Source organism: Aquarana catesbeiana, linkage group LG11, assembly GCF_042186555.1.
Source record: "Aquarana catesbeiana isolate 2022-GZ linkage group LG11, ASM4218655v1, whole genome shotgun sequence".
Taxonomy (NCBI): Eukaryota; Metazoa; Chordata; class Amphibia; order Anura; family Ranidae; genus Aquarana; species Aquarana catesbeiana.
The window spans coordinates 277,823,303-277,836,409 of NC_133334.1; the positions used below are offsets into that span (position 1 = coordinate 277,823,303).

Sequence of the window (13,107 nt, forward strand, 5' to 3'; positions counted from 1 at the left end):
AACGTGTATATATATATATATATATATATATATATATATATATATACATACATATACATATTTTTTTTAGTGATGATGAGGGTTTTAAGGTATTTTGGAAGGATGGTGTTAAAACGTACCAGTGACATCAGTATTTAAGTAGGAATCTGAATACTCAATCGTAAAGTATAATAGCTGAGTCTTATTTTAGAAAGGGTCCTATTTCTCTCTAATTTACTTAGTCTGAATCTGACACTTTAGTTGCCAGTAATGGCGTCACATCAATGATCAAAGAGTCCTAAAATGTTTTCAATTAAACAATTGGTATAAAAAAGATCCACCATGTTTCGGGAGTTCAGACACTCTTCATCAAGGTCTATAGCAGTGGCGGCCCGTTCATAGAGGGCGCCGCCTCCCCTATCCATGCGTCCGGCCCCCTGATCTACATATCAGTGGCGCCGGGCCATGGATTCCAATGCGGCGGGGGGGGGGGTTTAAGCACCTGATTAGAGCCAGAGGCTCTAATAGGCTTCAAAAAAGGGTGGCCTACCCAGTTGTGTGACTATGGCGAATTCATTTTCGCTGTTTTCACACTAAAGTTCCTCCCCACTAATCAGGAGGCAGGTCGTGAAACCTGTTTCCCGATTGGCCAAAGCGCCAGGCGATCCTTTTGGACGCCTGGTGCTTTGGCGGAAGAGGAGGCACACGGCAGAGGAAGCTTGAGGAGCAAACCCCCGGAGCCGCCGCTGCCCGCACTCCAGGAGAGGAGGAGAGGACACCACAGCCCAGCCACACGAGCGGGTAAGTGCCGGGCACTCAGCTGAGCCGTGGTGTGCAGTGCGCCCATCATCACAGCGGGCAGCCAGAGGAGGAGAGGAGAGCCTCCCGCCCGTCCCCAAGCGGGGATCTCACAGTGATGTGGCGCGGCGGCCACATTGTAATTACCACCTTCTGGAGCCTGCAGTCCCTATTATGGACGTCCTGCGTCCCGCGGTCCCACCATTGAACCAGTGGGAAGTCCATCATAGGCGCTGCAGGCTCCAGAAGGCGGGACCTGCTATGTGACTCGGCGGCACTCGGCGGCGCTCGGGATCAAAACTGTTCCCGCTCAGCGGCGCTCGGGGCTACTAATACAGTTGTGCATGGCTGATACCCGGGGCTTTTCGGGGACCCATTCGGAGCTCCAGCCCCCCCCTCCCGACGCCACTGCCCACCCCACCTTCCTGCATACTAGACCCCTTAAAGGGCCGGCAGGGGTTAAGGGATATTTATATATAGACTATCAAGTAATATCACCAGCACATTGAGGGGTGAGGACAATCTGATGTCCATATTACCTGATACCTAATTCTGAATATCTGAAAATCATCAATATCCTATTGAGTCCTGCAAATTTTGAGATGATGTACCATATGAGCCCTGACGAAGGGGGGTGTCTGCACACAAAGCACACTTCCTTTCCAGTAATACAGTAACACACAAGGCTCTTTTATTGGACAATATTTGCTTATCCCGGAGTTCGGCTTTAACTTGCCATTTCTGTAACGTTGTCCAGACCTCCTTATCCCCAATCAGTGCCGATTTCCTTGAGGTGCACTGCTTGGACCTTGAAGAAGGGGGGCAAACCCCGGAAACTTGTCCTGAAAGTTTGGATGTCAATGCAAATTAAAAAAAAAACTATCCCAGACGTTGTTCTAGTTGTTCTATGTCTCATTCAGGTACCCAGTCATACTCTCCATAGAGGAGCACTGCAATGTAGAGCAGCAGAGGTACATGGCCAAGGTGTTCAAGGAGGTCTTCGGAGATCTTCTGCTGACCAAACCCACCGAAGCGAGCGCCGACCAACTGCCCTCACCCACCCAGCTGAAGGAGAAGATCATCATCAAGGTAAAGCCGCCCCAACATCTAAGGGGAATAGAAAGACAAAAAATATTTGGACTCTTCCTCTTATCGGAAACTCAGCTCAGTACTGGTGCCAGTCAGACAACGGGAGCTGCAAAGTCAGCTGGTCTGCTGGACCAACGCCATGGCTCAGTGATGGAGAACCTTGGCAACCCCAGATGTTTTGGAACTACATTTCCCATGATGCTCATGCGCTCTGCAGTGTAGGTGAGCATCATGGGAAATGCAGTTCCAAAACATCTGAGGTGCCAAGGTTCACCATCACTGCTAAAGCTTATTAGGTGTGTGTCTTCAGGTGAGTAAAAATTTGAAACAGGGCTCCCCCAACTGGAGATAAAGATGAACAGAAAACACAGAAATAAAGATAAGTTTACAAAAACTGAGTCTTTGGGTGTTGTACTGTTATTTACTTATTACTTCCATATTCTCTCCCTGCCAGAAAAGAAGTGTGAGCTCAGTTTTGAGCCTCGAAACGCGTAGCCACCTGTCTTTTTTTTGTCTTTAATAAATGTACTGCTGACTGCCACTTGAAACACCACATAGCTTGGCTTTACATCTTCTTGTGACTTTTGATTTGCAGCACAAAAAACTGGGACCGAAAGGGGATTATGTCACCAATGCAGACGACAGTAAGGAAGAGACCAAACTGCAGGGGGAGCTCTACATGTGGGACCCTATAGATCAGGTAATTCGCTCACCTTCTCTTTATGCTGGGTGTTCGCTGGGTTTTTTTTGTGCCACTTTTTTCATTTTAATATGAAAACTTTAAGTAAAACTTTTTTTAAAGGATCAGTCCACTCCAAACTGAGATTTCGGATTTCAGGCGAGGTCTTGGATCTGCACATAATGAGGGGTTCCCACTGTCCCTTTAAGAGGTTGTTAACCTCGGGAGCCCAGAGACAGACTTCCCAGCTGTGTGATAAATCCTGTGATTGGCTCCTGTAGCAATCACATGATCAGGAGCCTGGCTCCCAGTGAGGAACCATGGTCCGGTCAGGGACCGCTCGGTCACTGTGCTGGGAGCCCATAGAATAACGCCGGTGCCGAATAAGAAATCACACTTCCATGTGTCAACTCCGCCCACAGTCTGCATTTGGTCTGCCCACTTTCTGGGTGAGCATGCTCAAATCTGGCATGCTTTACAGGTTTGTCCTGAGGAGGCCCCGCCTCTAAATAGGCAGGGGCCACCCACTAGCTGCCAGGATCCCGGCAATGAATGCCTTTTTAAGTTACTATGCATGTGCTGTTTGATGCTGTAATCGCAGGACATAGCCCAGGACACATGATCTGTTGACAGAGGGCCAGAATGTGGGACTACCCCTGTAAATCCGGGACAATTGGAAGCAATACTGGGACATAGCCCAAGACACAGGATCTGTTAACTGGGGGCCAGGAATGCAGGACTATCCCTGCATATCCGGGACAATTGGAAGCAATCCTGGGACATAGTCCAGGACACAGGATCTGTTTAAAGAGGGTCAGGATGCGGGCCTATCCCTGCAAATCCGGGACAATTGGAAGCAATCCTGGGACATAGTCCAGGACACAGGATCTGTTTAAAGAGGGTCAGGATGCGGGCCTATCCCTGCAAATCCGGGACAATTGGAAGCAATCCTGGGACATACTCCAGGACACAGGATTTGTTGAAAGAGGGTCAGGATGTGGGACTATGCCTGCAAATCCGGGACAATTGGCAGCAATCCCGGGACATAGTCAAGGACACAGGATCTGTTAACAGAGGGCCAGGAAGTGGGACTATCCCTGCAAATCTGGGGTATATCCCAGGACACAGGTTCTGTTAACAGGGGGCCAGGATGCGGGACTATCCCTGCAAATATGGGACACACCCCAGAACACAGGCACTGTTGACAGGAGGCCATGATGCAAGACTATCCCTGCAAATCCGGGACAATTAAGAAGCAACCCCCGGACATAGCCCAAGACACTCGATCTGTTAACGGAGGGCCAGGAAGTGGGACTATCCCTGCAAATCTGGGACATAGCCCAGGACACGGGTTCTGTTGACAGGGGGCCAGGATGCGGGACTATCCCTGAAAATCCGGGACATACTCCAGAACACAGACACTGTTGACAGAAGGCCATGATGCAAGACTATCCCTGCAAATCCAGGACAATTAAGAAGCAATCCCCGGAAATTGCCCAGGACACAGGTTCTGTTGACAGGGGGCCAGGATGTGGGACTATCCCTGCAAATCCGGGACATTCCCCAGGACACAGGATCTGTTAACAGAGGGCCAGGATGCGGGACTATCCCTGCAAATCTGGGACATTCCCCAGGACACAGGATCTGTTAACAGAGGGCCAGGATGCGGGACTATCCCTGCAAATCTGGGACATAGCCCAGGACACAGGTTCTGTTGACAGGGGGCCAGGATGCTGGACTATCCCTGCAAATCCGGGACATACCCCAGAACACAGACACTGTTGACAGAAGGCCATGATGCAAGACTATTCCTGCAAATCCGGGACAATTAAGAAGCAATCCCCGGACATAGCCCAAGACACAGGTTCTGTTGACAGGGGGCCAGGATGCGGGACTATCCTTGCAAATCCGGGACATTCCCCAGGACACAGGATCTGTTAACAGAGGGCCAGGATGTGGGACTATCCCTGCAAATCTATGTCTGTTATCTTTATAATTCCTGCTCCTCACCGTAGATTGAGACATAAATCTATAGGGAGAAGCAAATCTGTTTACAGAGCTGAGGAACTCCACTGACAATAAAGCAAGAATTTCTTTTATTTGTAAAAAATCATATAGTCCTGGTGGTTCAGAACATGACCCACAACAGAAGTGTGGGCGGCCACCTGGCCAAGCTGGCCAAATTCAGTTCATTGTGGCCATGCCCACTTTGACTGAGCCTTCATTTACTTTTATTGCCAGAAGGACGGCACCATATCTGTTCAGGCATTAACCAGGGTCAGTGTCTTACTTCCCGAACTGAGATGCCGGCTCAGAGATGACATAATTATGTAAATCTGGTTTAAATAGCGCTTCTATCTGCCTTGGGCTCAGCTTTTAAAGAATGACTATTGCAGAGAATTATTGAGATCGGTGCAGGTAGGGATACAGCTAAACTACAACCTAATCATACATGTACATATGCTGTGGGGTTGTCCTAAAAAGTCAATAAGTCCAAAGATATCCATAGCAGCTCCTCATTGAGACTAAAGTAATCTCTGCAATATATAAAGGAAACAGCAGAGGGCGCTGTCTAAGTGTAGTGAGTTGCCATTTTCCTCTATACTGCACTTAGCCGGCGCCCTCTGCTGTTTCCTTTAGACGAATGCCTATTGGAATCTGATAATATATTAATTTGACTTAAAATTCACAGCTGTCATTTTTAATACAATGTATGTGACTATTATTTCTGTTATAGAAATGGTCTGTTCGATACTGCGCCATCGCCGGCGATAAGCTTTCCTATGGCGATGAAATTGAACAAATTACAGAAGAGAGCGCCGCCAAGGTAATCACCGCAAATAAATTCGCCTTTCCTAAATTATTATGATTGCTTTTTGTTTTGTCGGTTGTTTATTCCACTCCTCGGCTATATTACTGTATTAGTAATCTTATACTGGCCATATGCATTACAATCTCCATCATTGGTGTCAGTGGGAGGAATAGTGCCCCATCATTGGTGTCAGTGAGAGGAATAGTGCCCCATTATTGGTGTCAGTGAGAGGAATAGTGCCCCATTATTGGTGTCAGTGGGAGGAATAGTGCCCCATTATTGGTGTCAGTGGGAGGAATAGTGCCCCATTATTTGTGTCAGTGAGAGGAATAGTGCCCCATTATTGGTGTCAGTGAGAGGAATAGTGCCCCATTATTGGTGTCAGTGGGAGGAATAGTGCCCCATCATTGGTGTCAGTGGGAGGAATAGTGCCCCATCATTGGTATCAGTGGGAGGAAAAGTGCCCCATCATTGGTAACAGTGGGAGGAATAGTGCCCCATCATTGGTGTCAGTGGGAGGAATAGTGCCCCATCATTGGTGTCAGTGGGAGGAATAGTGCCCCATCATTGGTGTCAGTGAGAGGAATAGTGCCCCATTATTGGTGTCAGTGAGAGGAATAGTGCCCCATTATTGGTGTCAGTGGGAGGAATAGTGCCCCATCATTGGTGTCAGTGGGAGGAATAGTGCCCCATCATTGGTATCAGTTGGAGGAATAGTGCCCCATCATTGGTGTCAGTGGGAGGAATAGTGCCCCATCATTGGTATCAGTTGGAGGAATAGTGCCCCATCATTGATGTCAGTGGGAGGAATAGTGCCCCATCATTGGTGTCAGTGAGAGGAATAGTGCCCCATCATTGGTGTCAGTGGGAGGAATAGTGCTCCCTCATTGGTGTCAGTCGGAGGAATAGTGCCCCATCATTGGTGTCAGTGGGAGGAATAGTGCCCCAGAGGCTGGATAAGAACAAGCATAGGTTTGCTTCTGGCCTTAGAGCCGTAGTTTTGGTCTAAGTGATCTCTATGGAAGAGGAGACTGAGGAAATGCTTCTTAGTGCGTGAAGCAGACTGATGACATCATTTCAGCCTAGGCAAAGCCAATTGGAAGTTTTCTAATGATAAATGTTATACTGTTCTTGTACAATGTAGTATGTTCAGTATTTATGCCGACTTGTACAATTACCGCCTTCACTGGCGCGGATCGAATATTCGCTTTCGTGTTATTTGCTCAGACAATCTCCTTTTTTTTTTTTTTTTTCATTTTCTAATTATTTTCTGATTGGATTTTTCTTATATTTTATTTGTTTTTGCCATATTGGTTCCATTCCACCCAAGCCTAGTGTCAGGGCTGTGTGTGGGAGATGTCATACAATGAGCTCTGTATTCGATCGTTCTCTCGGCCTTCCGTCTTATTTGTGATTTTTTTCTGCGCTCGCTTCGTATCAATTCCCAGCGCATTCGCTTTCATTGACTTACCTGACTCGGAACTCGGCGGACGTATGAAGGATATGAAATGTTACAATGTAGCAATGATCCACATAAAGACCGCGACGCTTTTTAAGATTGTGAAAAGACGTATTTGGCGATCGTCGGAGCGTTGCGGCGGAGGCGATAACCGCGGCGTGAAATGTCGTCCTTCCAAACCTGTAATTCTCTCTAATCAGCCCTTAGTGTCCGCCGCAGTATTTGTGGGCGAGATGCATTATCCTCAGAGCGCCGGACTGTGAGTTGTGTAGACGTTATAAATAAGTCCGCGGGCGCATTCCGCCATCGTTCGTGTGAAGAACGCGCCAGCGACGTGCCAGCCGTGCTTTATGAGCGTTTCTTTACCTGATCGGAATGCAGAGAATAGAAAGAAACTGCAACAAATATCTGCAAAGTGTTAAATCTGAACTCAGAACTTCCACTGAATTCTTCCATAGAAGAGGAAATCCACCGTTATGGTCCATTCAGAAAACATTCGTTGGACGAACGTCACACACGTTCATGTACGCTGTATACATGCAGCCTGTCATTTCTCTAATAGAGTCATCCTTAGGATCATCAGCGCCTTCTAGTGGCCAAAATGTGCGATTGTTTTCTGAAACGCCTCAAAATAAAGAGGCATTTTGTACTCTAGTTGGCGCTGATATCAGAGAGATCGATCTATCAGAGGAACGATTCATTGTTTTATAAATAGACACATTTGTCATGATGTTCATATCCCATAATACTCCCTCTAGTGCCGCCGTACACACGATCGGAAATTTCGGCCCGCAAAAGACCGATGAGAGTTTTTCGTCGGAAAATGCGATTGTGTGTGCGCTCCATCGGACTTTTGCTGGCGGAATTCCAGCCAGCAAAAGATTAAGAGCATGCTCTCTATTTTTCGGTCAGGAAAAGTTCCTACGCGAAAATGCGATCGTCTGTAGCAATTGTGACGCGCAAAATCCCTACACATGCTGGGAAACAATTCGAGGCATGCTCAGAAGCATTGAACGTCATTTTCTCGGCTCGTCGTCGTGTTGTATGTCACCGCGTTCTTGATGGTCGTAATTTCAGCGAACTTTTGAGTGACCGCGTGTATGCAAGGCAAGCATGAGCGGAATCCCGTCGGAAAAGCCGTCAAATCTTTTTCCAATGAGAAAACCGATCGTGTGTACGCCGCATAAGAGTATATTCACATGACTTGTCCCAGTCTGCCTTGCATGGCGACATGTGTTTTCTATGTTTATGTATGTGCATCTATGTATGTATGTTTATGTATGTGTGTCTATGTATGTATGTATGTTTATGTATGTGTGTATGTATGTCTATTTATATATGTGTATGTATGTTTATGTATATATGTGTATGTATGTTTATGTATGTATGTTTATTTATATATGTGTATGTATGTCTATTTATATATGTGTATGTATGTTTATTTATATATGTGTATATATGTTTATGTATGTATGTCTATTTATATATGTGTATGTATGTTTATGTATGTATGTCTATTTATATATGTGTATGTATGTATGTGTGTTTTATGTATGTATGTGTATGTATGTATGTATGTCTATGTATGAATGGCTATGTATGTATGTCCATGTATGTTTATGTATTTATGTCTATTTATGTATGTTTATGTATGTATATTTATGTATGCATGTCTATGCATGTCTATGTATGTATGTTTATGTATGAATGGCTATGTATGTATGTCCATGTATGTTTATGTATGTATGTATGTTTATGTATGTATGTCTGTTTATATATGTCTATGTATTTATGTCTATTTATGTATGTATATGTATGTTTATGTATGTATATTTATGTATGCATGTCTATGTATGTATGTACTGTATGTATGTATGTTTATGTATGTATGTCTATGTATCTACAGTATGTTTATGTATGTATGTCTAGTTATATATATATGTCTATGTATGTACTGTATGCATGTCTATGTATGAATATTAGAGTTGCCACCTCATCCCTTTAAAACCGAACACATATAAATTACACGGGTTCTGTGGGTGATTAGGGTGGTAATTAAACTCACTTGGTGCCTTATCTGCATTTAATTAGCCTCAGAACCCGTGTAATTCATATGTGTTCAGGTTTAAAGGGATGAGGTGGCAATCTTAATGTATATCCATGTATGTATGTCTGTTTATGGATGTATATGTATGTATATCAATGTATGTATGTCCATATGTATGTCTTTGTATATCTATGTAGGTATGTACAGTATATATATATATATATATATATATATATGTCTATGTACAGTATGTGTGTTATGATTGTATGTATGTCTATGTATGTATGCCTGTGTTTATTATATGTTTATTATATGTTGTATATAATGATCATTGGTGTATAACAATGTAGTACAAGGGTTGATTATCGCCGGGTCTCTTTCTTGTATTCACTGCAGTTTTGTTTTCTCTCCCTTCCTTTTCACAGTCTTCACAAGAACAACATGTGCAGGAGAAATGGTTCCACGGGAGGATGCAGGAGGGCCGATTCATGGCGGAGCGCCTCCTGCAGGAGTACTGCGCTGAGATGGGCGGCAAAGACGGCACGTTCCTGGTGCGGGAGAGCGAGTCGTACCTGAATGATTATACTCTCTCCTTCTGGTATGATCTGTCTAGAGATAAACTACAGGAAACTCATCCTAAGAATAAACTACACAGGTGGCTTGAATATATGGGAAATGTTAGATACTATTCTGTATATTCTGATGCTTTAAACGTCTCCTTTTACTTTTTTTTTTTTTTTGCTGTCCAATTTTTCTATTCGGTGAAGTAATGTGGCCAATGAGGGGACTTTTTTGGCTGCCGATCAGCAACTTCCAAAACCCTCGGAGGTCATTTATAGAAAATCTCGTATTGTATCGTCAGCGCCACCTAGTGGCAAAAATACATTTTTTCCCTTTCCTGGGGCTAATAATAGGAACTACATATATTAGAGACAATACAGTGATTTTCACTCTAAATGCACAGATGTTTGTCGCATCCGCACAACGATTTTATACATCGTATTCATACAAGTATAGTAAAATCTCCGCAATGGGACACAGATGCCAACAAAATGGGGGAAGCAAGGACGGATCTAAGGGGAGTGTTGGGCCCCCTCCCCCCAGGCTGCTCTGGACACATTGGGGTGGCTAAGCGCTCCTCCTCCTGACCATCATGCTAGGGGACACCCGCAGTGCTTGGGGGAAGTAGAACAGTTTGGAGGAGACTGGCTTTGCCACGCACTCGATACGGTGCAGCACCGATCCCCCCCCCGTGGCTCCCCTGCAGCTGCTAACCTCTCCTCCTCTCCCCACCTGCTGGCTTTGGGTGTTTCAGGGGAGCCACAGGGGGACTGAACTCCGGAAATAGATCGCCCTTGGTGCTCTTATCCTCCCCCTCACCGATATCCCCTGGCGCCCCCTCTTCCCCTCCTCCCCCTCATGCCAGCTACAGCTGTGTCAGGATGGAGAGTGAGATGGGGAAGGGGTGCTGATAAATATTTTCATACAACCCCTTCCTAAATGATCACAGTGAGCAATCGGTGCCAATCGCTCCTGTGTTCATTCATCAGTGAAACGTAGTAAACACGGTTTGCTATGCTTCAACTTGTGAATGAATAGGAGCCTCTGTACAGAGGCTTCTGTTCATTCATCTGCAGTGCAGCTGAGGCTTCAGAGAAAGAGACTCTGTCTCAGTTCCTCTCTCTGTTCCATAGAAGAGACATCAGGGCTCTGTTTACACCCCTAATGTCTCACCATAGTCCCCCCCCCCCAATAAAAGGGGAAAGAAATAACACTGTAAAAAAAATAATAATAATAATAATAAGACATGTGCACTGACAAAAAATGTGTTTGTTTTCGTTTCATTTGTTTTTTTTTCAGAAATTCAAAAATTCGGAATTCGGAAATTTGGAAATTCGGAAATTTGAAAATTCTGATTTTCGAATTTCGAATTTTCAAATCTCCAAATTTTCGAATTCCAAATTTCCAAATGTTCAAATGTCAAATTTCCGAATTGTCAAATTTCCGAATTTCAAATTTCCGAATTTCTGAACTTCCAAATTTCCGAAATTTCGAATTTCCGAATTCGAATTTTCCAATTTCCGAAATTTTCCAATTTCCCAATTTTCTAATTTCCAAATTTCTAATTTCTGAATTCCAAAATTCCCAGTTTCCGAAGTTCCGAAATTTCGAATCTTTGAAATTTCAGAAATTTCCAAAATTCGTAAACTCGAAAATTCGGAAATTTTGGAAATTGAAAAATTCGGAAATTTCGAAAGTTGAAAAATTCGGAAATCTGGAAATTTCAGAATTAATGAATTTGTCAAAATTTGTTAAAAAACAAACTCGGAAATAAACGAATTGCACATGTCTAATAATAATAAAAAGAAACTCCTAGAAAGACGTCATTCGCACTGGGCATACTCCAGCATACATCCGTACATTGCCTCCAGGCACAGCTTGACCCCCCCCCCCCCTCCTATCCTTTCCTCCCACCCATTCATCAAGTATTTTTGAATAAGACACCTTGATGTGGACTTATAAAACATTCTTTTAGCGATTCACCTGGTAAAGGCGCATGTACATTTGTTCTTGGTGAATCTAAATCTTTATCCAGTGCTGTTTGAATGTCAGTAATTGATTTTAACCAAAAAAATACCACAATCAGCCACTAGTTGGAGCCAAGTGTTATAGAAAATTCCTATGATACTTAGCACTATCTAGTGGCCAGATGCAGTATTTTCGGTTTTACATCAATGCAAAACATTCAACCCAGTGGTCACTAGTGCCGCCTTGAGGAAGCGACCCTGCATCACCCCCCCCCCCCAAAACGTTGGCTTTGCAAAACCGATGTGACTTTGCACTAATAAAAGTCACAGATGGCAATAAAATAGGGGCTGCAAGGACGGATCTAGGGGGGGTGCTGGGCCCAGATTTCATCCCCAGGCTGCTCTGGACACATTGGGGGGGGCTAAGTTTGCCTTGGAGTGCTGGTGACCCCTCATCTTTCTTGTTCTGCGGTCAAGGCACCGCCCCCCCCCCCAGAAAGGTTCCGTTTCAAATGCTGTTTTACGTTTTGCATAAAGCTCTGGCTCTGAGGCTAGTCCTCGAAACGCGTTAGCCTTTTGGACACCCATTTATCCCGTCACACGTTGTGATGAGCTGTGGACCGGATGGTGCTGCTCTTTGTGATGAGCTTCGATACAGTTGCCATTCTGTGAGTATAATACTGACCGCTTTTTACAATAAGTCATGTTTTTAGGATAATGCACTAGGTCGGTGCGCTCTCTCTCTGTTTTTGTTTCGTGGTTTCTATGTTTGACAAACCTCCTTAGACCCGGTCTGTCCAGACAGTAATATCACCTGCTGACTCGGCACCATCCACAGGCAGCTTAACTCTTCAAAAAGGACACAGAAGTTGAATCTGACACAATTTTACTTCAGCTACTTGTAGTACAGAGGAGGTTTTTCCAGTCTTTTGAAGTGTAATGCCCCAGTACACACTGGTCGGATTTTCCGACGGAAAATGTGTGATAGGACCTTGTTGTCGGAAAATCCAACCGTGTGTGGGCTCCATCACACATTTTCCATCGGATTTTCCGACACACAAAGTTTGAGAGCAGGATATAAAATTTTCCGACAACAAAATCCGTTGTCGGAAATTCCGATCGTGTGTACACAAATCCGACGGACAAAGTGCCACACATGCTCAGAATAAATAAAGAGATGAAAGCTATTGGCCACTGCCCCGTTTATAGTCCCGACGTACGTGTTTTACGTCACCGCGTTCAGAGCGATCGGATTTTCCGACAACTTTGTGTGACCGTGTGTATGCAAGACAAGTTTGAGCCAACATCAGTCGGAAAAAATCCTAGGATTTTGTTGTCGGAATGTCCGAACAAAGTCCGACAATTGACATGTTTGACATGTGCGGTTCGTTCTTTCCAAATTGAAATTTGGACAAATTGTTCGTTATTCGAAAAACTCAGATGTATCCGAATTTTCGAATTACAATAGTGACGAATTTAAACGAATCCAAAATAACAAAATCAACATTTCGGCAGAAATTCGAATAGTTTTCAAATCAAATTCAGATTTCTGAAGAGAATAACATAAAATAGAAAATAATGGAATTGGATAGAAAAGAATGGAAAAGAATAGAAAAAAATAGAATAGAAAATAAAATATTTACAATATAATAGAGTAAAACAGAATAGAACATAAAAAAATAGAATAGAAAAAATAGGGATAGAATAGAAAGCAAA

The 13,107-nt window shown here is 44.2% G+C and overlaps 1 protein-coding gene across 3 annotated transcripts in view; it reads left to right on the plus strand.

Moving 5' to 3' along the window:
• The window catches only part of PLCG2 (phospholipase C gamma 2), a 201,715-nt gene that overhangs the window by 112,299 nt on the left and 76,309 nt on the right, over nucleotides 1-13,107 (plus strand). For all 3 annotated transcript variants that reach the window (XM_073605904.1, XM_073605902.1, XM_073605903.1), the window contains exons 14-17: nucleotides 1,698-1,866; nucleotides 2,462-2,566; nucleotides 5,283-5,372; nucleotides 9,289-9,461. In XM_073605904.1, coding sequence (XP_073462005.1) covers nucleotides 1,698-1,866; nucleotides 2,462-2,566; nucleotides 5,283-5,372; nucleotides 9,289-9,461 — 537 coding nt within the window. The remainder of the gene's footprint in view (nucleotides 1-1,697; nucleotides 1,867-2,461; nucleotides 2,567-5,282; nucleotides 5,373-9,288; nucleotides 9,462-13,107) is intronic.